Source organism: Canis aureus, chromosome 2 (assembly GCF_053574225.1).
Source record: "Canis aureus isolate CA01 chromosome 2, VMU_Caureus_v.1.0, whole genome shotgun sequence".
Lineage (NCBI taxonomy): Eukaryota > Metazoa > Chordata > Mammalia > Carnivora > Canidae > Canis > Canis aureus.
In genome coordinates, this window is record NC_135612.1 from 14,397,186 (window position 1) to 14,424,341 (window position 27,156).

At 33.9% G+C, this 27,156-nt stretch overlaps 1 protein-coding gene across 6 annotated transcripts in view; it reads left to right on the plus strand.

The window, feature by feature from the left end:
- The window catches only part of SKIC3 (SKI3 subunit of superkiller complex), a 78,658-nt gene extending 57,940 nt beyond the window's left edge, over positions 1–20,718 (plus strand). For all 6 annotated transcript variants that reach the window (XM_077864197.1, XM_077864176.1, XM_077864216.1 and 3 more), the window contains 9 exons: positions 718–771; positions 960–1,071; positions 2,677–2,805; positions 5,642–5,763; positions 7,583–7,741; positions 12,644–12,796; positions 14,098–14,228; positions 15,978–16,101; positions 18,207–20,718. In XM_077864197.1, coding sequence (XP_077720323.1) covers positions 718–771; positions 960–1,071; positions 2,677–2,805; positions 5,642–5,763; positions 7,583–7,741; positions 12,644–12,796; positions 14,098–14,228; positions 15,978–16,101; positions 18,207–18,281 — 1,059 coding nt within the window. In that variant the 3' untranslated portion in view covers positions 18,282–20,718. The remainder of the gene's footprint in view (positions 1–717; positions 772–959; positions 1,072–2,676; positions 2,806–5,641; positions 5,764–7,582; positions 7,742–12,643; positions 12,797–14,097; positions 14,229–15,977; positions 16,102–18,206) is intronic.
- The last annotated feature ends 6,438 nt before the right edge of the window (positions 20,719–27,156 follow it).

Sequence of the window (27,156 nt, forward strand, 5' to 3'; positions counted from 1 at the left end):
GTTTTATATTGACATATTTTGAAAGATTATTTTTAGCATTCTTTATATGCTAAATATAATATGCAAAACATTTTGATACAATTTCAATATAAAATTAGAACAGTATACTTTTGAATTAAAATGAAATCATTTGCATAATTCACTTTCTTTTCCAGATAAAATGTCTAACTGAATTTAAAATTAAGGATTTCATAATTCATTTTACAAAAACTATGATGCGTATATTTTTCTTGTTTTTAGTTTTGAGTTGATTATTGAAGCAGTGATTAGCTTCAGGGTGCTCTGAACTTTGGGTATTCATTTTACTAAGAACTACAGAAATTTTTAAAATATTAAGATTTTCATGGAGTAAAACCATATTAAAGTAAGTTTTGGGATTCTGTTTCTCCTCCAGTCTTTCTTCCACAGTCTTTTACATTGTTAGAAAATATTTACTTGTGTTTTGTGTAAAATTGTGTAACTTTTGCACCATTAATAGGTAGTTTAAAAAAGCAGAGTTGAAATTATAGTAGAAAAGATTTTTTATAAAAACACTGAACTTCAAAAAAAATACTAAATGTGTCTCTTAAAGCAGTGATCAATTGATACTTTCAGGAGTTTAAAAGTTGTGAATGTGATAAAACTGAACTTTTCAAATGACTTAATGGAAAGATTTTTATCATTGTTAATTTTTATGAAAGTTTATGCATTCATCTAAATAATTATTTTCTATTATAGGGAGGTGCTATAGCAGGAAATGTGGCTCATATTTTGGATTCAAATCATGGAAAGGTTAGTTTTCTCCAGTACCAAGGAAATGTCCTACTTGTTAAGTAATATTTTTGGTGACACGTAAAATAATTTTTCTTCCTAGGTTTAAGATGTCACATCATACCTGATACAGTACTATTTTTAGTCAATTTGAAAGTCATGGAGATATAAAGATAAGTGGTTAACTCTCTTCTTTTTCTCTTACGCAGAAGGCATTACTGTACACTGCAGTAAATCAGTTAGCCATGGGAAGCAGTTCAGCAGAAACTGAAAAAAACCTTGCACTAAAGACCATTCAGAAAGCAGCTCTTCTTTCTCCAGGTGAGTATAATATAATCCATTTCATTAATTCAGATTCTTTTGGTTGTGTGTTTGTGACTTACAGGTACAAGGTTTGTATTTTCTAAAATAAACAAGGGAATTTTAAGAAAATATTTTAAACTTTTGCATATTATTTGATTATTATTAAGAGAGATTTCTTGAAGCAGGCTGAAAGGAATATTTGCATAAAGATACTTTATTACCTTATTGAAAATAAGGTAGTCATTGCCTTGAGCAGGAATTATTTTATAATATAGAGATATGCATTTAATTTTTTTGTAAAAATTTTTTATCTGCCTAATGTTTCTATGATTTCTGTACTATTAGCAGTAATACTGATTCTGTATAAGTGAGGTAGGTATACATTTCAGACATTTGATAGGGAATATATATTGGAGGGAGCAGTTAGATAAGAAAAAATATAAAAGTTAAGCTAATATGTTTGCTTAAATGACTATATTGTTGACTAGCACCCCTGTGGGATTTTAAAATTGTCTTTGTTTGTTTGAAGATTTTATTTTTAAGTAATCTCTGCACCCAATGTGGGGCTCAAACTCCCAACCCTGAGATCAAGAGTTGCATGGTCCACTTACTGAGCCATCCAGGGACCCCAAAGTTATTTGTTTTTTTAAGGGTAGCAGGACTAAGATATTGACCATGCAAGTATTAACCTGCAAAATATGACTTACAAAAGACCAAAAAATAACTCTTCGAAGTTCTAAATTCTTTCCTACCTTCTTTTCACAACTACCTCAGTCCACTGCTTCCCCCTGCCCCTGTAGGTGCTGTCAAGGTGTGAAGGAAAGAAGGAAAAATCAAATCAGTGAAGGGATATATAATCATAGAATTGCTTCACTTGGAATGATTAAATAACTTTCATCCTTGGCTGTTAGAACATAAGTAAATGGAGTTGTCTTGAGCTTTTTCTTTGGCTCAAACTTTTCTTAAGAACTGAGAAATAGGATCCCTGGGTGGCGCAGCAGTTTGGCGCCTGCCTTTGGCCCAGGGCATGATCCTGGAGATCCAGGATCGAATCCCATGTCGGGCTCCCGGTGCATGGAGCCTGCTTCTCCCTCTGCCTGTGTCTCTGCCTCTCTCTCTCTCTCTGTGACTATTGTAAAAAAAAAAAAAAGGATAATACTTTAAAAAAAAAAAAAAAAAAAGAAAAAAAAAAGAACTGAGAAATAGTATTATCTTGCTTTTCCTTTGATTGAACTTTTAGTACAGGGTTTGAATGATGACCATAAGTGTCTCTTTGAGACTTGTCCTTTGTGTCCGATGAAAATGAACATAATTGACTTTTCTACAGTAGCACAATACTCTAGACAACTGAGCTAACCACCCATGGAAGAGCTTAATAGGATATTTCTCATCCTCTGCTATATTTTGAAGAAAAGGCAAATCTTAAAGGATGAATATAGTAATGTGTCTTCTGAAAAGAAGTGTAAATTAGTTTCTTTAAGAAGGTGGATTTTTTTCTGGAGATACAATTTATTTTATTTTTAATTTAATTTTTGGTATTTATAAACTCTTAGTCTCATTTTTTATAGTTTTTCCCTGATATATTGATATTAACAAGCCTCTGACTATACTTCCTATGTTTAGGTGATCCTGCCGTCTGGGCTGGGCTAATGGCAGCCTGTCATGCTGATGATAAACTGGCTCTAGTGAACAACACTCAGCCAAAGAGAATGGATTTGTACTTGGCACTGTTATCTGCTGTTTCTGCTTCACGTAAGTTTAGGAAAGCATTTACACATGGTGAATTCAGGGTGAAGTATTCAGAAGGATACTGCTGAAAGGTAGTGAGCATAATTAGCTCTATACTAAAGGATGAATGATCTCCTCTGACAAAGCTTAAAAACAAGCCTTGAAAAGGTGAAATCATTTTCAAGAGACTTAACTGCATATAGAACAAAGCTCAAGAACATTATAGGAATATAGAAATATTCAGCAAGATAAAATTCACAATGTCTGTCTGGTATCTAGTTAAAACTTAATAGGCATGCAGAAAGGAAGAAAAATACCACACATAATGAGATGAATCAGTCAATAGAAACAGATCCACAGATGACACACTAGAAATCTCTTTAAATTGTAATTGACTATTTAAAGAGCACCCTACCACAATAGCACAAAGAACAGGAGGGGAAATGGAAATATTCTGTTGTAAAATTTTTATATTGTAAGTGAAGTGATATAATATTACTTAAAGGTAGACAATGACAGGTTAAAGGTGAATATTTTAAAATTGAAAGTAGGTACTAAGTAGTGTTAAAGGTAATAAGCCACCAAAGTAGATAAAAGGAGATTAAAAAAATAATTCAAAGAAGAGAAAAAGGGAACAAAGACTTAAATAAAACAAATAGAAAACAACTATTTACTGCTTGAAACACAGATGAGATAGAAATTTTTATTTAACTCTGAAGACAAAAATAGCCTAAAAAGTAAAAAGATGGAAAAAGATATACCATGCCAACACTAATCAAAAGACAGTTGGAATGGCAATACTAATTTCAGACAAATTGGATTTCAGAGCAAAGGATATTGCCAATAATAAGGGAAGTCATTTCATAATGGAGTCAATTCGTTGAGAGGACATAACAGTGCTAAGCATTTAAGCACGGAGTAACAGAGCTTCAAAATACAGAAAACCTGCCTTGTATTTCACATAGAATTTGTGGGATAAAAGAAACTTGTGGAAAAATGTATGAAGCAAAAACTTAACAAACTGAAAGGAGGATTAGGCAAATCCACAATTATATAGTTAGAGATTCAGTACTCTTCTTTTGATAATTGACAAAACAATTGAACAAAAAAATCAGTAAAGATATAAAAAGACTTGAACAACACTATCGACTGAATTGACCTGGTTGGCATTTATGGAATACTTCTGATAACAGCATTGTCAAGTGCACACAGAAAATCTACGCACATACCTCATGGGCCATAAAAAGTTTTAAATAAATTGAAAAGACTTCAAATCATGTTTAAAGCATTTTGTCTTTATACAATGGAATTAAGTTAAAAACCAGTAACAGAAAAATACCTGGAATATTTTCAAATTTTAGAAACTAAATAACATAAATAAACCAGTTCAAACCATAAGGGAAGTTAGATAATATTTTGAACTGAATGAAGAGGAAAAAATATTTCAAAGTTCTACAGTGCTATTAAAGCACTGCTTACAGGGAAATTTCTAGCATCAAATATCTACGTTAGAAAATAAGAAAGCCTTCAAATAAATGATCTCAGCTTCTCCTTAAGAACTAGAAAAAGGAAGAGGAAATTAAACTCAAAGTAAGCAGAAGAAAAGAATAAATAGCATCAGTGAAAGAGAAAACAGAAGATCAACAGAAGTGAAAACTAGTTCTTTGAGAAGATCAATAGAATTGATAAGCCTTTAGCCAGACATCAGGGGAAAAAACCCAACAAAACCGGTATCAGTGTCAGGAATGAAATGTCATTATAGCTATTTAAAGGCTAATAAGAAGACTTTATGAACAAGTTTACACCATTAAATTTGGCAATTTGGGTGAAGAGGACAAATTCCTTAAAAGACACGAAGCTCATTTAACAAATAAATAAACTGAACAGCTTTGTATCTATTAAAGACACTGAATTTATAGTTAAAAATCTACCCACAAAGAAAACTCCAGGACCAGATGCTTCATTGATGAATTCTACCAAATATTTAAGAAATAATGCCAGTTCTATATAAAACCTTCCAGAAAATAGAAAAGTTGGTGTAACTCTTCTTATACAAGGCCAACATTACCCTGTCACCAAAAGCAGGCAAGACTTTAACAAGAACACTGTTGAACTGCAAATGCAGAAATTCCTAACAAACTATAGCAATTCAAATCCAACAACACATAAAAAAGATAACAATACATCATAATCAAGTGGGGCTTATCCTGGGAATGCAAAGTCACTTTACATCTGAAAACGTATTTTACCATGTTTATAGTTGTGCCAGACAAATAATCTATACTTCATGATTCCATTTATGTGAAACTTTAGAAAATGCAAACTCATCCATTACGTCTGAAAATAATTTATGGTTGCCTGGGGTCAGACAGTAAGAGGAGAGGTAGGTTGAGGACAGAAGTGATTACAGAGAGATAGGAAGAACCTCTTTATGATGATGACTATGTTCATTATCTTGATGGTAGTGACGGTTCATAGATGTATGCTTATGTCAAAAGTCTTGTGAGCGTAGAGTTTGAATATGTGGGTATGTGTAATTTATCATATGTCAGTTATATTGCGGTACATATTTTTTTCAATGAGATATTTTTAGCATTAGTGTAGATAGTGATTTTTTAAAGTAAATCATGAGTCTATAAAGTTTTAAGTTATTTGACCACAAATATTCCTACCATGAAACTTTTCAGAAACCTGGCACATATTAGTTAGGATAGTCTATGGTATTCCTGTAGTATGGGTAAGCTTTAAAAATTATGTATGCATGATAAGTCAAATTGTAATACTTCTTAGCAACTAATTACTCCTCTGAGAACGCTTTATAAGTTGCAGAAGAAAGTAACCTTGACATTTTTGTTAACAGTTAAAGACAAAGAATTCCTTAAAGATTATAACCAATCTCTTGAAAAGTGGTCTCTCTCCCAAGCTGTCACTGGTCTGATAGACACAGGAAGAATATCTGAAGCTGAAGCCCTCTGCACAAAGGTATTATTGTATAATTGAGCATTGAGTTCTATGGATGATTCTTATCCTACTTGGAAAATAACATTAAAAATAGAATGCACGTTATTTAAAGGGCATATGGTGGTAGTGGTGAGGATAGTGATGATGATAATAATGACACCACCCAACATTTATTACTTCCTATAAGCCACTCAGTACATTTAGCAGTTTGTATTTGAACTTCCCAAGAATATATGACATAAATATTTACTATTATCCTCTTTTTATAAATGAATAAACTAAGGCTTAGAGAGAGTAATTTGCATAACAGTTCCCAGCTAGAAAATGATAGTGTTACCATTTGAACTCACATTTGTCTGACTCTAGAACTCAAGGATTTAATAGTTCTTTGTGTGTGGGGGGTTACCATTATAGAGGCCGTATATTCCTTTGAGTTCTGGTTACTGCCTTCAGAATGCTATATTTACCAACATCCCTGTATTTTTCCAAAGCTCTGAACCACATAGACAGTGAGATGTAAATGGGGTGACTAGAGCTACTCAGTAGACACCTTTTACGTACCTGGATTATAGGTTCTGTATGTCAATCCTTAGCGCCTTGCCTAACACGTAGTAGGGGCTCAATAAATATATATTGAATGAATCAGTTTCATAAACGTAATCAGAAATAATTTAATGGATAATGAGAGTTTTAAACATAACTTTTTCTGAAAGCATCTTTTCTCGTAAAAGCTTACCAGGGAGATTGAATTTTCTTTCTAGAATTTTTTTTTTTTTAAAGATGAATTTCATAGAGAAGGAAGAATGGATCTTTGAAGATCCCTTTAGTGTTTGAATTCTCTGAAGAGCAGATGAATTTCATAGAGAAGGAAGAATGGATCTTTGAAGATCCCTTTAGTGTTTGAAGTCTCTGAAGAGCAGAGTAATTTTCTCTATTATTTAAGAAATTCCATCTAAATTCAGGACAGATTAGTATTACTCTGAGTGTTTAGTAAGCAACTGACAGTTGGTATGCTGTCTCTAACAGAATAAGGGATACTTTTATGATTCTTTTCTTGTCATTTCTTTGTTCCAACCTCTTAGAAGAAAGTAATCACATACATTTAAGACTACGATTTAATAAACAATAGAGAAGTATGTTATCAAGGGACAAGCAATAAAGAAAGAAATGTTTAAAACAACAGTGGAAGACTTGTTTAGAGAACTTTCTTAAACTTCTTCCAAATATGTGTATATGTGTGTGTATATATACTTCCTAAATGTGTATGTGTGTGTGTGTGTATGGAAGGACATACATACGCATATATGTAAAATTTCTGTATGTGTGTGGGGTTTGTGTATAAATAATGGTTTAGGGAAATGGGCAAATGGGTGTTTTCTCTTACAGTGTTTAGGAAGTCTGTGTCTAGAGAAGGACATCCCAATGAATATCTTTGTGAAGAGGTTGAAAAAGGAAAAAAAATTATAGCTCTTCTTACATAGTTTCTTCCAATAAGGAATAGTGTTAGTCTTCACAGTTGATTTTATTTGTTTAATTCACCTATTTACATTCAGAACTTAAGTTTTTCAGGATATCACCTGAGAATAATACAAATCAAAGAGACAAACTAAGTCTAAAATAAATGTCTTATAAACTATAATAATAGTATTATCAATTTTAAGTGTGGAGTTTGATATTCTCAAGATGATCATTGTTTTATTTATTTTACTTTTGCAGTTCTTTATTTTTTAATAAGAAAAGGTTAAATTCACATTTTTCTTGTAACATGAAGAATACCTTAATTGCCACTTAATATTCAAGAATCTATTTGAAATATTTCTATTTGGGGTTTAATTTTTAGAATTTAAAAAGTAACCCTGATCAGCCAGCTGTTATCTTGCTTTTGAGACAAGTTCAGTGTAAACCACTCCTGGAGTCGCAAAAACCTCTCCCAGATGCTGTACTTGAAGAGCTGCAGAAAACAGTCATGTCCAACTCAACTTCTGTTCCAGCTTGGCAGGTAATTTCTCTGTTTCCCTACGTGAGTCCTGATTTAGAATACTTAGTGATACTAGAGGAAGGCAAGGGGGTATGCTCCATTTTATGTCTTACCTTTAAACTTACCATATAGCTTTCATTTTCAAAATGTAAAGTATGTTGTATTGTGATTAGGGAAACTAAGGAAGTTTAATACTAATTTAGAATCTGCTACTATACTGCTTCAGAGCTTTTTAAATTGTTGATTGTGAATTCCCTCAATTTAAAATAGTGTTGAAAATACTGTCTTTTACATGGGGTTGATGTAAGAGAACTAAAGGAGTGTTTCAAACATTTTGTCATAATGGTGTTAACTCTACTTTTAGAGAGGATTTATGTGGTTTTTCTTTAGCTACCATATAGGTAACCCATATCCAGGATTTTAATGGGTATTTAGTGCTTTTTGAAATAGTTATGAATGCTTGAATCAGCAGAATGTCCTTTTAGCTGACTCTGGTTATCTATAATGTCAAACACATAATGATCATATGTACTTTATTCTTATTGATGTTGAAACACAAAAAAAACATGTAATTACTGTATTCAGTTTATTGTAGTTTCCTCTATGCTCCAGAGAGAGTATTAAAGGGGCTTTTTGATGCTGATTTTATAGAAGCTTATTTTACTATAATTTGTTCTTCATTTTGATCTTTCATTATAACAACTTTTTGATGTTTCTGCTTAAAAAGATTATCTAATGCCATAAAGTAGTTGGATTATGCAAGCTAAGCCTGCTTTTTACTCTGATCATTGAAGAAAGATGGTGCTTTTTTCCCCTGTCTTAAAGTTTGCCATATGAGAGTTAAGATAATTTAAGGTCAAATGTAGACTCATGATTTCATATTCTTCATCAAGAAGAAAAATACCTTGTCAAACTAAAAGGGAAAAATTAAAAGATAAATTATAAAGGAATTATAAAAGATAAATTATAAATTTTAATTATAAATTATAGTCTTAAGAGATAGCATCTGTTTTCGTTTCTGTTAAGATATAATTCACAAAGGATAAAGTATAAAAATCTTAAAAGTACCACTCCTTACATTTTTAATTTATGTATATACCTTTTTAGCTGCCACCTATCCCAAGATTTGGAGCTTTTTCAGTAAACTAGTTGCCTCCTAATGCCTCTTTTGATTTCCCCCTATTTCAAATAAAAGGGAAAACCACTATTCTGACTTCTGACTTACATCACTTAAACAGACATTCTTTTGCATCTGGTTACTTTGATTCAGTGTCATGTGTGTGGGATTCATTTAGTTGTTTCATGCAGTCATAGTTTTAAAATTTCATCTTAGAAGATTGTTTGACATGATCTACTACAGTAAACATACATATCCCTTATCACCCACCGGAAAACATATGTAAGGACGGACATAGCAGCATTACCCATGATAGCTAAAACCTGGAAATAAGCCAAATGTCAAACAGTCTTCTAAAATGGTTATCCATTTGATGTTCCCACCAGCAAATTCTGAGCATTCCAATTGCTAATATTGCTAGATGTGGTTAATATTTTCCTTTTCAGTAGATAGGTAGGTGATAGTATTCTGTGGTAGTTTTAACTTGAATTTTCCTAACTAATGATGTTGAGCCACATTTCATATTCTTATTGAACCTTGGGATATCCTCTCTATAAAGTGTCTTTTATTTTTCATGGGCTGTTTTTTAAATTGATTTTTGTTACTCATTATATTTTCTGGATTGAAGCATATTTTGAGTATTTGTATTGCACATATTTTATCATGTACTTTGGCTTTGCACTCTTAATATTTTTTGATGTATAGTTCTTAGTTTTAATGAAGTCTAACTTACCATTTTTTAATGATAAATGCTTTATTGAAATGTTCTATTTAAAAAAAAAAGAAGAAAGAAATGTTCTATTTAAGAGCGCTCTGCTTACTTTAAGCTCTTGAAGATACTTTTCTGTTTTCCTTTAGAAATGTTTGTTTTACCTTTCACAGGTTAGGTATATGATCCATCCAGGATTAATTTTTGTTAATGTTGCAGATCAAGGTTCCTTCCTTTCTTATGTGTATCACATTTGTCCCAGCATCATTCCTTGAAAAGATCATTCTGTCCCCATTGAACTGTAGTGATGCTTTCGTTATAAATCGGATGACTGTATCTGTGGGTCTTATAGGGCTCCCCTCTTCTTTTCCATTATCCGTTTATTTTTGCCTATAGCTTTATAATTAGTTTTGATGTGTGGAGGTAGTATTAAGACTTGTGGCTTTTTTTGTTCTTCAAGTATCTAAAGTCATTTTAGATTTTTTGCAGTTACATAAATTGTCAATTACCCTGCCTCCTTCCCCCACAAACAAAAGCCCTGCTAGGATCTTGATTGGAATTGCTTGAATCTGTAATTTTATTTAGGGAGAATTGATAAAGTAATATTACTAAGTTTCTCTATAAATGTGGTATTTTCTTCAAATTATTTAAGTTTTAAATTTCTCTCAGCAATGTTTTACAATTTGCATTGTAGAGGTCTTTTATATTTTTGTGTTTATTTGTAGATAGTTGATATTTTTTGTTTTATTACAAATGATATTTTTTTCTTATATGTTAGCTCCATACACTTAGAGATGTAGATGATATTTATATGTTGACCCCCCAGCAACCTTGCTGAATTCACTTATTTTTTTCGAAATGATTTTAGGTTTTTTGTATACACAATTCTGTCATTTCTGAATAATAAAGTTTTACGTTTTCCTTCCAGTATTTCTATATTGACTTTTTTTCTTGCCATATTGCACTGTTTAGAACCTTGAATACAATGTTAAATAGAAGTAGTGGTAGATAAGTGAATGTTCTTATTTTATTCTCAAGCTGATGTAGAAAGCATTTACTATTTCATAATTAAATATGTTTGCTGTAGGTTTTTTGAAGATATATATATATATATATAGATAGAGATATATATTAGATAAAGGAAGTATTCTTCTATTCTATATTGGTAAAAGAAATTTGTTTTCTATCATGAATGGATGTTCAGTTTCAACAGATCTTTTGGGGGGACATCTATTAGAATGGCTCTTTTTTAATTATTCTGTTAATGTGGTGGACAGCATTGATTTTCAAATGCTACACTAACCTTGCATTCTTAGAAGAAATCCTACTTGGTCATGATGTATATTATCCTTTTTATATATATTGCTGAAGTCACTTTGTTAATGACTTTTTAAAGAATTTTTAACACCTTTATTCATGAGAGAGAATGGCTTGTAATTTTTCATTCTCATCAGGTCTGTGTTAGGTTTTGGTATCTATGTTGTTAATTCTCCTTTTATTTATTTTCTGATAGAGTTTGTGTGAGAGTGACATTTATTTCTTTAACGTTTAGAAGAATTCACCATTGAAGCCATTTAGGCCAAGAATGTTCTATATGGAAAAGGTGTTCTTAAAAAAAACAAAAAACAAAACAAAAAAAAAGGTGTTCTTTTCTTTATTACTGGTAAAATTTCTTAGGACATAGGACTATTAAGATTTCCTGTTTCTTTAACATTTGTTGAACTACAGGGAGTTTATTCAGCACATCTTAATTTCAGATTTATCAGCATAAAGTTGTTCGTGATACCTTCTTTGTAATGTTTGGAAAATCTGTATGCTTTTCCCTTTTTCATTCTTATATTGGTAGTTTGTGTTTTCTAAATTTTTTCTTGATAATAAGCAGTTTTATTAACTTTTCAAAGAACCAGCTTTTTTTTTTTTTTAAGATTTTATTTATTTATTCACGAGAGACACACACAGAGAGGCAGAGACACAGGCAGAGGGAGAAGCAGGCTCCAAGCAGGAAGCCTGACGCAGAACTGTATCCCGGGTCTCCAGGATCACGCCTTGGGCTGAAGGCGACACTAAACCGCTGAGCCACCCGGGCTGCCCAAAGAACCTGCTTTTTGTTTTGATTTTCTTCATTATACTTTCTTTACATGTCATTGATTTCTTCTGTATGTTATTTTTACTTTCTTTAGATTTAGATTTTTTTCCCCCTTAGCTTCTTGAAATAGAAACTTATAGATTTTCCCTCTTTGTCCAATATGTGCATCCTCTAAGATTTTATGTATTGTTTTCACTGTCATTCATTTGAAAATATTTATGATTTCCATTGGGATTTCTTCTTTGATCCATATGGATTTTTTCTGTTTTTTTTTGTTTGGTTTTGTTTTATTGGTGGTGTTTTTGTTTTTGTTTTATGAGAGAGTATGCAAGTAAGAGTGAATGTGGGGAGTGGGTGGAAGGGAGAGAATCTTAAACAGCCCAGAGTATTGTTTTCTAAATCTATCATTTAAGTCAAGTTGATTATGTTTAAATCTTATATATCCTTACTGAACTTTTTGTCTGTTTCTTTTACCATTGCTGAAATAGGTGTTAAACCTCCAACTTTGATTCTGCATTTGGGGTTTTTTTTGTTTTCATTTCTCTCAACTTTTGCTTCATAAATTCTGTGTCTATATTAAGTGAATACAAACATAGGAGTATTATATCTTCCAGTTAATTGATTCTTATAATTATGAAACAGCTCCCTTTATCTCTTAGTATTTCTTGTCTTAAAGTCTACTTTGTTGGAGGTAAATACAGCTACACAAACTTCTTTTTGATTAGTATTTACATGGTATATTTGTTTTTACATTCCATTTTTATTTTGTTCCTAACTTGCCATCTTAGAAGACTCTTTAAGACTTTCAAGGGGTGTGGCTAGTAAGCTATTGCTGGTAGAATTGGCAAGATAACTACTCCTTTCTTGACCTATGAATTTTGAGTTTTTTGGGGTACAAATTTACCAATAATTAAATTAAAATTTTAACTTCATCAAAGTGCATTGAATTTGTTTAGTACATACTATGTACTAAATTAAAATATTTTTGATTCTTTTCTCTTTGTTTCTCAGTGGCTTGCACACGTATATCAGTCCCAAGGAATGATGGGTGCTGCAGAGATGTGTTATAGAAAGAGTCTACAAGTAGCATCCCAACAGGGCAGTTGGAGCGGGAAGCTGTCGAGTCTGTTGAAACTAGCTCTGCTTGCTTTAAAAGTATGCATGGTAAGATCATGTTATAATTATGATCATGAAAAACTGATTCTTTTATTTTTCTTTAAGATGATAGTGCTTTCTGTTGAGTTTCTGTTGTTTCATCACCTTTTCGTGTGGCCTCCTCATAGATTTTATATTTGGGTTTTTGATGGAAATAAGAGTAATGTAAACCCATAGATTCCAGCAGATTATTTGTCATAGTTTGGGTGGGGGGGAACAAAGATCACAATTTAAAAGTTGAATTATGACAGCATATACATTTTTGTTTCCTGTTGATAAAGTTAGAATTAACCCAGGTACTCATCTGTGACAAAGGTACCAGAAATTTAACATTTTAGTCATTTTCTCAGTTTAATTTTACATTTTGTAGGAAGGACTTCTAGTAATTTTTGATTTGATATCTGTTTTTCGATACCAAGTTAGGTATATTAATCTAGAAGTCTTCAGTACTAGTCTGGAAAACTCTTTAGGATAAATGTTTAATGTGCGCTTTTGGGAGCAAACTGCCAGTGTATGATATTCTATTTGAGTATATGTATGTGTGATATATACTCTTAAGAATATATGTCTAAATGTTTCGTGTTTGTGTGCATGTGCTTGTGGTTCATGGACAAAAAAGAAATTTAATGACAATTACTTTGGAGAATAGCACTGGGGGTCTTCAAGGGATGATAGAGAAGAAGTTCTCATTTTATATCCTTTGATATAGTGTTTGAGGGTTTTTTTTTTATCATATGCATGTTGCTTCTGCAATTAAAAGTTAAACTATCATTCTGTGTTTTACATGATTAGAAGAAATTGCCCTAAATAGACCTGAATTAATTCATGCTTTTGCCATAGTGTTCTGTTCCCAATGTTATTTATTTGATTTAACTAAGCTTTTTGACAAAGATACTTAAGTTGATTAGGAAATTCTTTCAGCTTTGGTGCTATTACTATAAAGTACATTTAAGAGGTCCTTAGGCCAGGGGCCATGTTTTGTTCATCTTTGCATCCTTGCTTTACCACACTGTCTTGTACATAGGAGCTCCACAATAAATGGTTTTTCAGAGAATGTATAAATAATAATAATAGTTGTCAAATTTGTGGTAATTTGGGTGAAACCTCCCTTTTTTTTTTTCCAGTCTGCCCTGTTCTGTAGCTTTTTAAGGGCAGGAGTCAGATAATCATTTTGTAGAATCATGGCTCCTGTAGCATTTACATTTGCATCACCTTCCAAGTAGTCACTTAATAAATGAGAGTTGAATTGCATTCTTTTAAGATAAACATGTCAAAAGCCTCGACTTAATATGTGTCTTATATTTTTCCAGGCTAAGAATTTCAATGATCACTGGTCATCTTTGGTTCAAGAAGCTACAACTGAGGCCTTAAAACTTTGCTTTTGTCCATTGGCTGTCTTTTTACAAGCTTTGTTACAATTCAACCGCAAAATGGGGGCAAGGTATGAAGAATTCTTGTCCCCCCCCTTTCTTTTTCTTGGAAATGTTTCTTTTTCTTTATTTTCAGTTCCTCTGGGAAACGAAGATTTAGAGTTAGTTTAATAAACTTGGTGTTATTCATATATCTGTTCCTACTTTGGAAAGGCTTTTCTAGTAACCAAATAAAAAAGAAAATAAAGTCTTATATTTGTTTTACAAAAAATAATTTGGTACACAGATATAGAATATGAGAGATCGGGCATGACAGCATTTCAAGTGAAGAAGGTTTTAGAAGTTTACCGTGTTAGGATGCACCAACAGTGTAATGTGGATTCTAGAAACAAAATCCAAAAGACTGAAGTTCAAGGCTAGATTGACTGAAGTTTGAAAGGTACTAAGCTATGAAAAAAAGTAATGAATATTGAAAAGACAGAAATATGTTTATAAGTAATGTGGTTTTTATATCTAGAAAAACCCAAAGCTTCGTAGATTAAAATATAAAAATTTTAGTGATTTTTTTTTTTTTTGGAGGGTGGGGACCGAGTTAGAAATAAATTTGAAAAAATTACTTAACGATCATATGGATGAAAAAACAAGCAAGAATATTTTTAAATTCTGAGCATTATATCTAGCTTTAATGGATATTACACGTAGTACAGGGCAACTGTAATTAAATAGTTATTTAGGAGCATACGTTACTAGAACAGGATTGGTATTGTAGACATAAAGCTTAATACATATAAATATGTGGCAAAGATCACCTCAACATCCCAAAATTAAGTGAAGGAGGAATTAAGACCTATGACTAATCAGCAATTCCAGCACTATTTATTATTGATTTACTTTTGATCAGTTTTTTTTTGTGTGGCTGATTTCACCAATAAATGTTTTTGGCTATAATTTATACTTTTTAATGAAACTCTTTCTGCTGAATTTCAGCGTAGGTGACTTAGAGGGCCTTAACCTCCACATCCTTGTAATCTGTTAGCACTTAACATAATTTTTATCACCCCCAAAAATCAGTCCAAATTGACACTCAAAGGAAAAACCGTTGTGCTTACTATGTGATTTGTATGTAGAAGCATCTTCAAGACAAGTTCTTTAGCTTCTGCTTCAAACTACTCACACGATCCTCCTGTTTAGCACTTCTTGAAATAACCGTAATTTGTTTTGTTTCTGTAAGTATGAAAGTCTCTGGAGTCATAGATGTTAGTAAATAAGGAAAGAAAAAATTAGAACACAGTTGTAAATCAGCCTGTTATTACATAGGTTCACATATTGTACATATCCTTTAAAGCATGCACTAAAATTAAAAAGCCTGATACACACTTTTCACTCTGCTGTAGACCATCTTTGATATTTATGGATTTGTTTTCAGTCTGTTTTCCAAAAAGATTAGAGGTAGAGTACTCAGAAGTGCTCATAAAATAGGATTTTTCCCCCACTTCTTTTTGGAATATACCTTAATTTACTTACTTACAAAATGAGAATAGTAACAGCAACCCAACCTTATAAGATTGCAAATATTAAATGTGACCATATGTATAAAACACTTAGTATAGTACCCAACACATGATAAACCCTTAGTAAATATTAGCCATTATTATTACCTTTATTCTTTTTTTATTACCTTTATTCTATAAAAAAAATTTTATGAAGGAATCAGCACCATGTGTGCAAAAGAAAGAGAAAGATAATGTGTGTGAGACTAGTATATGAAATATCTTAGGTTAATTTAGATGCTTTGGATTAAACATAAGTATCTTTTTCAGAGAGACTCGGCGACTTTTGGAAAGAGTGGTATATCAGCCTGGGTATCCCAAGTCTATAGTATCAACTGCACGTTGGTATCTACTGAGACACTTACATGCCAAAAATGACTACGAGCTTATTGATGTAAGGCATTAATTTTATTCACAATATTTCATTTTGGAGCTTTGTTGGAAGAGGGGTGAAGGTTCCTGTCCTGTGCATTGTAGGATATCTAGCGCATTCCTAGCCACCCTAAACACTAGCTACCAGTAGCACTGTCCTCCTCTCTGCACCTGACTGTGACAACCAAAAATGTGCCAAATGATACCACTAATTCCCCCTCATTGAGAAACACTATTTAACCTGTAGGGAATACATTCTCCGAATGTGCCTTGTAGAATAAGAAAGTGTAGAGAGGGGTGCTAGGTGCTGGTTATGGTATTTTATATGACCTTTGCACTGGAGGCAAATATATAGGATAGATTTGGAAGTAGCAGGATTTAATGGGATCTTGATACTATCTTTGGAAGTATTATTTTACTTTTTGTCTTTTCCATAAGATGTATGTGACAGTTTCTGCTCCTCACAGGGTAGCTCTGGTATCTAAACAAATAAACATATATATATATATATATATAAAAATCCCTCTTAGGGGCAGCCCGGGTGGCTCAGTTGTTTGGTTCTGCCTTCAGCCCAGGGCCTGATCCTGGAGACCTGGGATTGAGTCCCACGTCGGGCTTCCTGCATGGAGCCTGCTTCTCCCTCTGCCTATCTGTCTCTGCCTGTCTGTCTCTCTGTCTCTCTGTCTCTCTGTCTCTCTCTCTCTGTCTGTGTCTCTCATGAATAAATAAATAAAATCTTTTAAAAAAATAAAATAAAATCCCTCTTAAAAAGATTTAGTATGTAAAACACATACTGGTTTAAGATTCTCATAACTTGAGTTTATAATTTACAAAATACAATGAATATTAATGAGGAGCTTTTTAAATATCTAAAGCATTTGAAATACTGTTTACCTTTCAATGAAACTTACAATATTAAAGAAATATTAACAGAAACAATGCTTGGAGAAAGGCACTATAATTAACATATTGCAAACCAAAACGTTAGAATTTATATGAATATTGGAGACAGTCCTCCATGCTTTTCTTGCATTTCTAAACATCTTGTGAGCAGATGGCCTGACTGCTCTTTGTTCCAGACTGTCTTTTCAAGAATGTTTTTATAGTGAGCCTTGGGAGACATACCTAAGTGTCTCCCTCCAGAGCAAAGGGTAGGCCTATTATAAAAGATTAAAATCTCCTAGGCGCAGGGTTCTTCCCTTGTAATGCAAACCAGTATGGTTGTGGGAATCCATATACTTCTATCCATGTCACCCATGTGAGTCTTAGGGACCAAGGGGAATAAATATAAATGTCTTGATGCTCATGCAGTTTGTTGTACCATGAGTGGTAAAGACCTTTGTCTCTGATCCAGGAGAACTGTGTCTTTTGGCAGTATCCATGAAACTGTCCAGGCTAACTTGTTAGCTTACAAGTAGGGCAAAATCTCAGGCCCTTCACATGTTTGAAAATTAACAACCAAAAAGTTTTAGTAGTCGAATGAACACCCAAAATTAAATCTTTTAGTTTGTGGGATGCCTGGGTGGCTCAGCAGTTGAGTGTCTGCCTTTGGTCCAGGGTCCGGGGATCGAGTCCCACATCGGGCTCCCTGCAGGAAGCCTGCTTCTCCCTCTGTGTCTCTGCCTCTCTTTCTCTGTCTCTCATGAATAAATAAATAAAATCTTATCAATCAGTCAATCTTTTAGTTTGTGATATTGGTGAAAACCTTGCAAAGCTTCTGGATAGAGCCCAGAATCTAGAACTTCAATTCTAACTAAGCTTTAGTTTTAAAGGAGAGGAGTATCACTTGCACAGTTCGGTATATAAAGTGATCTTTTGGGTAAGGTTTTAGACTTGACAGTACTGTAAACAAAGTGACCACTGAATTTTATACAGTGCTGATGAAGGTAACAGTCAAAATGTTACATCTATACTAATTGAGCATTTGAATAAATTATACTTATTTTTGATGTTGGCTTTGGCTGAACAATTTATTTCAGAAAAAATGACTGAAAAGATTGCACATAGCCACTTTTTCTTGTGTTGTTTGATATTGCTTGCTGTCTCTGGCATACTTGGCTTCTATGAATTTAAATAGTTATCATGAATAAACAAAATACTAATATTCCTCTATGTGATTTCCCATAGGTGCTGGTAAACAATGCCAAAACTCATGGAGATACAAGAGCATTGGAATTGAATCAGAAATTGTCCTCACAGTAACAGTACATTATTTTATAGTAAGCAAGCAGAGAATAAGTTATTAGAGAAAAATCAATGAATCAAGACTTTTCCCCAAGGCAACATTTTAAAAAACCATAGTTATAATCATCTGTTCCTATTTTAAATCTAAAGACATTTAAGTTCTTAAGCTAGGGATTTAGTTTTCCAGAAACTCTTAATGTAACTTTAATTTGAAAAATATGTTTGATTTTGAGAAGTCCATAATGAAAGGAAACATGATTCCCTTAGGTATTCATCAGTAATTTGTAAAACCATTCTTTTCTCCGTCTTGCATTGTGCATAATATATTTTTTGTACCCCTTTACAATAAAGCCTTAATAGCCATTTTCCAAATAATATGCAAAAGCAGATTAGCACAGTGCAGAATTTTATGTTAAAAAATAAATTGAAGGATTTAATTCCTTCTTTGAATTCTAGAGTTTAGCAGACCAACTCATAACATCTAAATAATCTCATAGCCTATTTTACTAGTGGTTCATCTCAGATTCTGTTGAAGAAATATAATGTTAATGTTCATGAATCTTAGACTGCTAATGGATATGTTTAGAGAATTCAAAACACTCAGGTGTATGGCTGCATTAAAAAAATGAATGGAAAATTTTGGAAAATAATGCAGACAGTATTTAATCGATCATGCAGTTTCTTCAATTATGATAAAAAGACTTGAACTTTCTGAAATAAAAAACAGTCTTATTTTCTTTGTAGTATTAATATCAGATATAATTTCTAAGTTCAAATTTTAAAACTTGAAAGCACATTTACCTATTTTAGTTTTTCAAAAACCCTTTTATATATCTGAAAAAACTATATGTTGCTTACCTTGGATTTATGGTTTTAAAAAATATTTTCAGATATTTACATATATTGTATGAAAATGTGTGGTTGTACAATTTATGTATGTAATTTTTCTAAATGACCTCTATGATATTATTTTGCGAGATTATATAAGTTGATTATATTCTGTAATTAAATTTTACTCCAAAGGTTAATCTGTTGAACAACTATAATTTAGTGAATTCCGAAATTTGGCTGAATATTATCATCATTCAGACCTATGCAATCAGAATCTTTAAGGATAAGGGCTTAGGACTCTGCATTATAAGGGATGCCTAAGAGATTCTAATGTTCATTCAGGCTGGTGAACCACTGGATTGATCCAATGATGATTCTTCCTTTTACTTGTTCTTTAACAAGATCAAGCACTTGATCTATGGTCATTTCTTCTATGGTCATTTCTATGGTCTGTGGTCTATGGTCATAGAATTCTATGGTCATTTCTTCCTTGTCCTCACAATTGTCAAACTGATTCAGTGCTTTCAACAGCCTGGCCCACGTACTTAGCCAGAGATGAGCTGCAAAAGGTTGCCTGTGCCTCTCTGGTGCCCATGCCCTCCTCCTTCCAAGAAGCACTTTAGACTTTACCCCAGAATGAGTTGGATCTATCTGCTTAAGTGCTTATGAATCACTTCTTGTTTCCCATCTGCTTTCTAGGGTGTTCCTTGCTTTATAAGATTACTTTCTCCTACAGTGTGGACTTGGTTAGCCTTTGCTTCAGAGCCAAGGATTGACCTTTTGACTACGATGCCTATTTCTGGCTTCTGGGGACCTCAGACCCAGTTTTTCTAGAAAGGAAGGTTCAAAAACACAATAGTTAATACCATCTCAGGTAATTCTTTTTTGGATGGATGTACACACGTCTTCTTTTTTGTTACTTTCTCTTAAAATTACTGCCCAGTTACTTTGAGGCTGAAATCATAAATATATGATTTTACAGCGCTTACTTCATGCCAGACCTATGCTAAGTGTTTTAAGCATTGTCATTTAATCCTAGTAAGTGAAGGAGAATAGTGCTAAACAGCATGCTTAAAGCAAAGAAAAACTGAAAAGGCATCAGTATTATCAGATTCTAGGAATTTTAAAGTAGCTAAAGTTTCCCTTCTTTTTATATGTAAGTTTAGAGAAATTACATAAAAATTATTCCCAGAAGTATCAATATTTGGCATTCATATTAGGTGTTTTGTTTTGAGAATTATAGTGCATTTTTGCTCATTTTTATCCACCGTTTGGCTATTATTGATGAATTAGATGTTTATAATCCAGCTAAGTATCTGATTATCATTTTCTGTGAAAAAATATATTTCGGCTTAATGAGTAAACGTTTAGAACACAGTCTATTTATTTGGGATCACTTGTCATATTTCTCGAATGTCCCTTGCATTAATTTACGGTCAGGATAATTAAAAAAAAAAACACTTTAGTTTAAAATGCTGTGCTATTTATTAAGTTTACAAAAGGAGTTGACTTTCTTTCATTTGGGAATCTATACCGAACAAGATTGGACAGAAATACTCAGGTTCTGCATTAAGGGAATTAAAAGATATGGTTACCTAAACTAGCATTAAAAAAATAAACTGAAAACATTAGTTAGGTAAATATTTACTAATATGTAATATATAAATATGAAAAGATACATAATTGGTTGCCTCATAGAAAATCTTGACACTTGTTTTGGGGATATTTTACAGGAACACAAAAATGAAGCATATTTCATGTATGAGTCAGAGGGGCTTGCAGATCTATTTCATTTTTTGCACACTTTAAAAAATGTGAAACTTTGTTTTGGCATAGTTGACCCTTGTCTCTCTACAGGTCTTCCTTTCTTCCACGTTAGTTGCTAATGGATAGAAAGCTTCTCAGACTCCCATTTGTAGTACTCAGCTGCTGGTTATAAAGTGTCAATTTGCAAGAGAGTTTTTTTTTGTTTTTGTTTTTTACATTAAAAGATATATTTGTGTATCAGATACAAATACAATAATCTTGCCATATATCTATTTTTAAGACTTTTTATACAGAGAAGGTAAAACGTCAGAAAATTCCCTTATTTAGAGGGTATACTTGATTTTTGGTTTAGAAAATAGAATCACTTAAGGTCTATGGCACTGAAAAATCCACTCAAGGTGTCTGGCTGTCCCTTTGCTCTATAATAATGGATTTTTCCTCTTTGGGGCTGATTAAAAGGAACTTTTTGAATTGCAGTGGTTTAAATTCTAATGTACTTAAAATATATCTTGTACACTATAATTTTTTAAAATAAATGCTAAATTATCTTTAGACCTTAAAATGTTTTGAGGAAACTTAAGAATAGGATCTCTTTGGGGATCTCTGGGTGGCGCAGCGGTTTGGCGCCTGCCTGTGGCCCAGGCGCGATCCTGGAGACCCGGGATCGAATCCCACGTCGGGCTCCTGGTGCATGGAGCCTGCTTCTCCCTCTGCCTGTGTCTCTGCCTCTCTGTCTCTCTCTGTGTGACTATCATGAATAAATAAATAAAAAATCTTTAAAAAAAAAAAAAAAAAGAATAGGATCTCTTTAACAAGCAGCTATTATAAAACATTTGAAATCCTTTTTTTTTTTTTATATTTTCAAATTATAACTGAAAATACCAATTTGTTTTAGTGAAAGGATATGATAGCAGGAGAGGGATAATTAAAATTGGAATATCCCTTGGAAAATAGAAGAATAGTGAGAGAATAGGTTGGGTTTCATATTATATCACTGGAGTGTTGAAATACTCTACATGTCATTGTCTCTTCTGAGTTTGAATCAGTATAAAAGTTCATTCAGGCTGTACACTACTTCCCCTGTATGTAGTACCTATTACAAAAACATTTAAATTATATTAGTTTTTCTGGAGAGAAGATGGGCTGAGCAATAAAAAAATTGTTTATCTTACTATTTTTGCTTATATGGGAGACAGAGTAATGGTCCCAAAGGTATCATGCCCTTATCATCAGAACTTGTGAATATGTGGCAAAGGGGCTATGCAATATAGACCTTGACATGAAGAGATTATCCTGGATTATTTGAATGGACCTAATTTAATCACAGAAGTCCTTAAAAGTGGAGAGCCTTTCTGAGAGTGACAGTGGAGGGTTAGAGGTTCAACATTGCTGACTTTGAAGATGAAGGAAGGTGGTTCCATTCATGGAATAAAGGCAGGCTCTAGAAACTTGAAAAAAACAAGGAAACTTTTTTCCAGTAGAGTTCCTAGAAAGGGATGCAGCCCTGCTGGCACCTTGATTGTAATCTGCGGAGACACATGTTGGACCCATGTCTCCATGTGGAGACATCTGACTTACAGAACTGTAATATAATAAATTTATGTTGTTTTTAAGCCGCTAAGTTTGTGGTAATTTGTTATGGCAGCAGAGAAAATTAATGCATTGCTCATTGTGTATATCGTTAAAATGAATACACCTTCCTTTGAATTTGAATTTCACTAGATCACTGAAACTGGGGATTATCCTCTTAAATTGTTGCCAAAAAGGGGACAGATAAAGATGATGACTTACTCAAAAGAGTTACTGTGAAAATATAAATGTCATGAGTATTTGACTCTTAAGAATATGTGGCTGTTTATTTCTGTAACATTATCTGAAGTATTCTCACTTAACATGCTGCTTACAGTACACTATCGCCTAGTTGATCAAGTACTTCTTCTCGTTCTCTTTAAAAGAATTAAATAATAATTAAATAATTAAATTATACTCACAAAACCTAAGTGGTGTCTTTCAATCTGGGTTTCAATGTCGAATGGGTATGTAACTGCTAAGTCTTCTGTCTTGGCCTTTAATTTTTATGTGCATTTGTAAAGTCAGGGCCTTGAGCTAGATTTCTAATGTCAGTGTTCTGCTATTCTAAGGTCACCAAAGTTTTCTAGGTCCAAAATGAGCTGAAGCAAAATACCAGAACTGCTTGGTGCAGCACCTGTGAAGCGACAGCTCTGGTTTCCACTAAGCAGGGGCAGGGGTAAGGGGGAGCAGTGGGGAGGCCCTCTTGTGCTAACAAACCTGAGGATAGAACCCCTTTCCAAAGAAGCCTCCACTGTAAAATAAATAAATAAATAAATAATCAGTTCTAGGTGTTAAGACTCTGAGAAGGAAAGTAAACCTACACTCAGAGAATATTTTAGTGGCAGCCAGCATCTATGAATGGTTGAATGTAATTACGTGTGCCTCCTGCGTGCCAAATCATCACACTTCACATAGAAAGAACACTCACATTAAATAAAATGAGCACATTGTTTGATTATCTGACTCCCAGGTGGCTTAAATATATTGAGTTTCTAAGACCCTGCCTTTTTAAATGCCATTTCCTTCCTTTCGATCATATAGAATTATGGTGGTTGCTTTTTCTATGGAGAAAATAAGCCACATGGTTTAATATCAGGCAACTGGAAGGGTGTTTTGTTTTGTTGTAGGGAAAACCACTATATACTGGTTTTAAGGTTCTAACCTTAACTGTTCTATTGAATAGATCAAGAAATAGTATACGAATAGTCTTTACAAAAAGATTACTTGCTGGCTCCAAAAGTTTGGAAATTAGCCTAAAAAGTCAGGTGGTGTGGGAAAAAAAAGATAAAGGTTCTCTCTTTGCAGGCTGAGTTATGTGTTTCTGGGCACAAGAGAAAAGCCAGATGGAGCAGAAGATTTTTTGTGTGCAAAGGAGGAGATTAGAGGGAAAATATACTGCTGAGAAGGCAAATTTATATTGTCATGAGCAGCTTCGGTATTTATTTCTGAGTTGCCTGAGGCCAACCTCATAATGCCTCAGAACAAGTGCTATTTATACAAAGTTGGACGGCTTCTCTGTCCAAGAATGAGGCTCAGAATGATTTATTAACTCACTAGAACCAGATTTATGATAAGCAGTGGTGAATACTTTGTGAACATTGGAAAATACCTAAGCAGGAATAAGCTTTCACGCAAATCAAGTAGCTTCTAACAAAGCCAGATAAGATCCAGCATTGCAGAGCATCTTGGCACTGTCGTTTGCTTCAGCAGAGGAACTTTCTGTGCCTGTGAAGTGGTAATCATTGCCCAACAGGGCTTCAGTGACCAAGCACGCACAGGCTGGGATAGACAGAGTGCCTACTATGTGCCAGGCTCTTCACACCATTACCTCATGTAAGTCTCCCATCATTTTTTTTTTACGGTAGATACTATCCTCGTTTTATAGAGAGCTCAGAGAGATTACTTTCTCTATATTCTTAATAGAATCAGGCCCCCAAGATCAATTCCAATACTTTTGTCTATACTTTTGTCTAATTTCGTTAATAACTGCTGACACCTCAAAGAAATATCAACGCTTTGAGATATGTGTCTTTGGGACTGACTCCCTTATCCTGCCAAGTTGTATTCTGATACTGCCATTCACCTAGTGCCACCTAGAAAGAACCGTAGGTGGCAGGAAACGCTTCCAAAAGACTAACTTGGAAAATTTATCGCCCCGCCCCCAGCTAATTTGCAAATTTACATCTATGCAAAAAGGAGGAATAGTCCACCCTTGTTTGATTTTGAACTTAATAGAAACTGAGACCGACTGCGAACTAATTGGCACTCGGTAACGTCACAAGTGCCAAACCTTGGTTTTCTCTTTGGCATTATTAACCTTTCTTCCACTAACTGTCTTTTGGTCCTCCACATGTCTTAGGTACCTAGCACTTTCTTGGCTTTTAAAGATTTCGTTTCACTGAATTGTCAACTAATCCCTGCAGAGGAGGTAGTCAATAAAACTCCTGGGTGTGTTTTTTTTTTCCTCTCTGAGGGTTTTATATTGGTGTTGTGAATATTCGAAAGCCTTTAAGTGCCAACCAATGGAATTCAGTCATAAGGACTAGATAGATTCCTAGATATAGGAGTTGTTCTGAGTTGCAGAAGTAGGTTTGTCCACCACCATTCACATGGCTCCATAAAGGCCCCACCCACTTGAAGTCCATCTATGAATGTCTCCCTTGTGAAAGCAGTGTATTATTTTTTGGAGAAGCATCTGGTAGTTGGATACGAATGACTTTTACTTGACAGTAATGGCTACTGGGTTTGCTTTGATGGCCAGAACTTACAGAGGAAATATACTTCACTGCACACTGGCATCGGCACTTTGCCCACCTCCAGTCAATGTCCGTAATGTTTCTTCATTATGTTAGCCTCCCTCCCCAGAGACAAGAGAAAGAAAAGCTTTTAACATAGAGAAATACTTGCTCATTATAATTTTGTTCCAGGAGAAATCTATATTTTGTACTTCTACGTAGGTCCATTGCTAGAATTATTGCAAGCCCAGGTATTTCTTCTCATATGTAGTGCAAAGGACCTTTATAAACTCAAGTATTTTTAGATACTAATCTGAATCAGAGTTGGATGAAACTCTGGATGGAACTTGTCTTCCCCATCAAGATCAGAAGTTCTATTTATTATTATTAATTGGTGCCAATTATCAAGCACAGTGCCTACTGTGTATCAGATACTACATTAGGTGGTCTACATATGTTTAGGGAAATAATAGAATATTTAAGAGCTCTTCTTGGGACTAAAGAGTTAATTCTGGCTGCACTTCTGATAAATGGTGTGACCTCACAAAATTCACCTAATCTCTCTGTGCCTTAATAGTAGACCCCTCTTTGAAGTATTAAATAACTTAATCCAGGTAAAGTGCTTAGAGATATCTCTGATAATTGGTAATAGCTCAATCAGCATTTTTCTAATTCTTCCAATGACCTACAAGGTGGGTGTATTATTATCCCCACTTTAAGGAAGCTAAGACCTCAAAGTTAGAGAACATATCAAAAGTCACACAGATAGTAACTGGTGGCACACTGGTTTTAAACTAAGGCCTGTCAGACCCCACAACTCTAGATTTCTCAGCATAGATGTTGGATTATTTTTCTGTTTTCTCAGTTTGTGTCTTTTGAGTCTGTAAAAGAGGACCTGGTTTCTGACACACTGCTGAACAGATCAGTCATTTTTTACCCACAACATTTATCACCTAAATACCTGAAAATGAAGTAGCCAAACCAAGGAATGGGTTTATGGAAAATTTAGTCTATGAAGTTAGGAAATTTCATGACTGTATATTAAGGGAAAGATCTTAAATAACAAGTCTTTATGACAAATGAGTGTGACTCTAATCCCCTGGAGAAGGAAATGCCAAATTGGGCAGAGGTCAAAACAATCCAATATTTTTCCGGACAACAATCCTGCCTCTCTCTGGGGCACCACCCTCTCTGCATCTGAGAAGATGCAACACGTTTATCTTATGGCTGGAAGGGTAGTCACGAGAGCACTTACAACTATTCTACTGAATTGTGTAATACGCCCACTTTTGGACAGGGTCCTCTTCAATAGGTGAGGATATAATGCTGAATCTGAAAGCATTACTGGAAGAACTCCAAGTTGACACCATCTGCTAGCAGGAACTCACAGGGAAGACTAAAATCCTCAAAAGATGATTCTTCCTCTCCTACTTCACTGTTACTGTCCTCAAATGGTCACCTGGAAACTTCTAGGTTCTGCCACTCCCCCCAATCCCAGGTAGTCTCTTCCCCGTACATAAGTCCCATTACTGTTTCTGTGCTAGATCTTCAGTTTAGATATTTCTCTCATGCTCCAGGTCATATTGGCCACTCACCACTGAATTGCCTCCAATGGGACATCCCATAGATACTTCAAAATCAATTAGTTTAAAACTGAGCTCATTATCTCCACTCTTCTCCATTACTCCCTCTTTTACGATCCACATTTGTTTCCCACACTGTGTCTATAATCTCTTCTCCACACTACAGCCAGAGGGGTCTCTCTAAAATGCAAATCTGATCATATCACTCTCCTATTTAAAAATTTCCAAAGTTGAGGCACCTAGGTGGTTCAGTGATTGGGCATCTGCCTTTGGCTCAGGTCGTGATCCTGGGGTCCTGGGATCAAGTCTTGCATCACGCTCCCTTCTGCCTGTGTCTCTGCCTCTCTGTGTCTCTCATGAATAAATAAATAAATCTTTTAAAAATAAAAATTTTCAAAGCTCCTC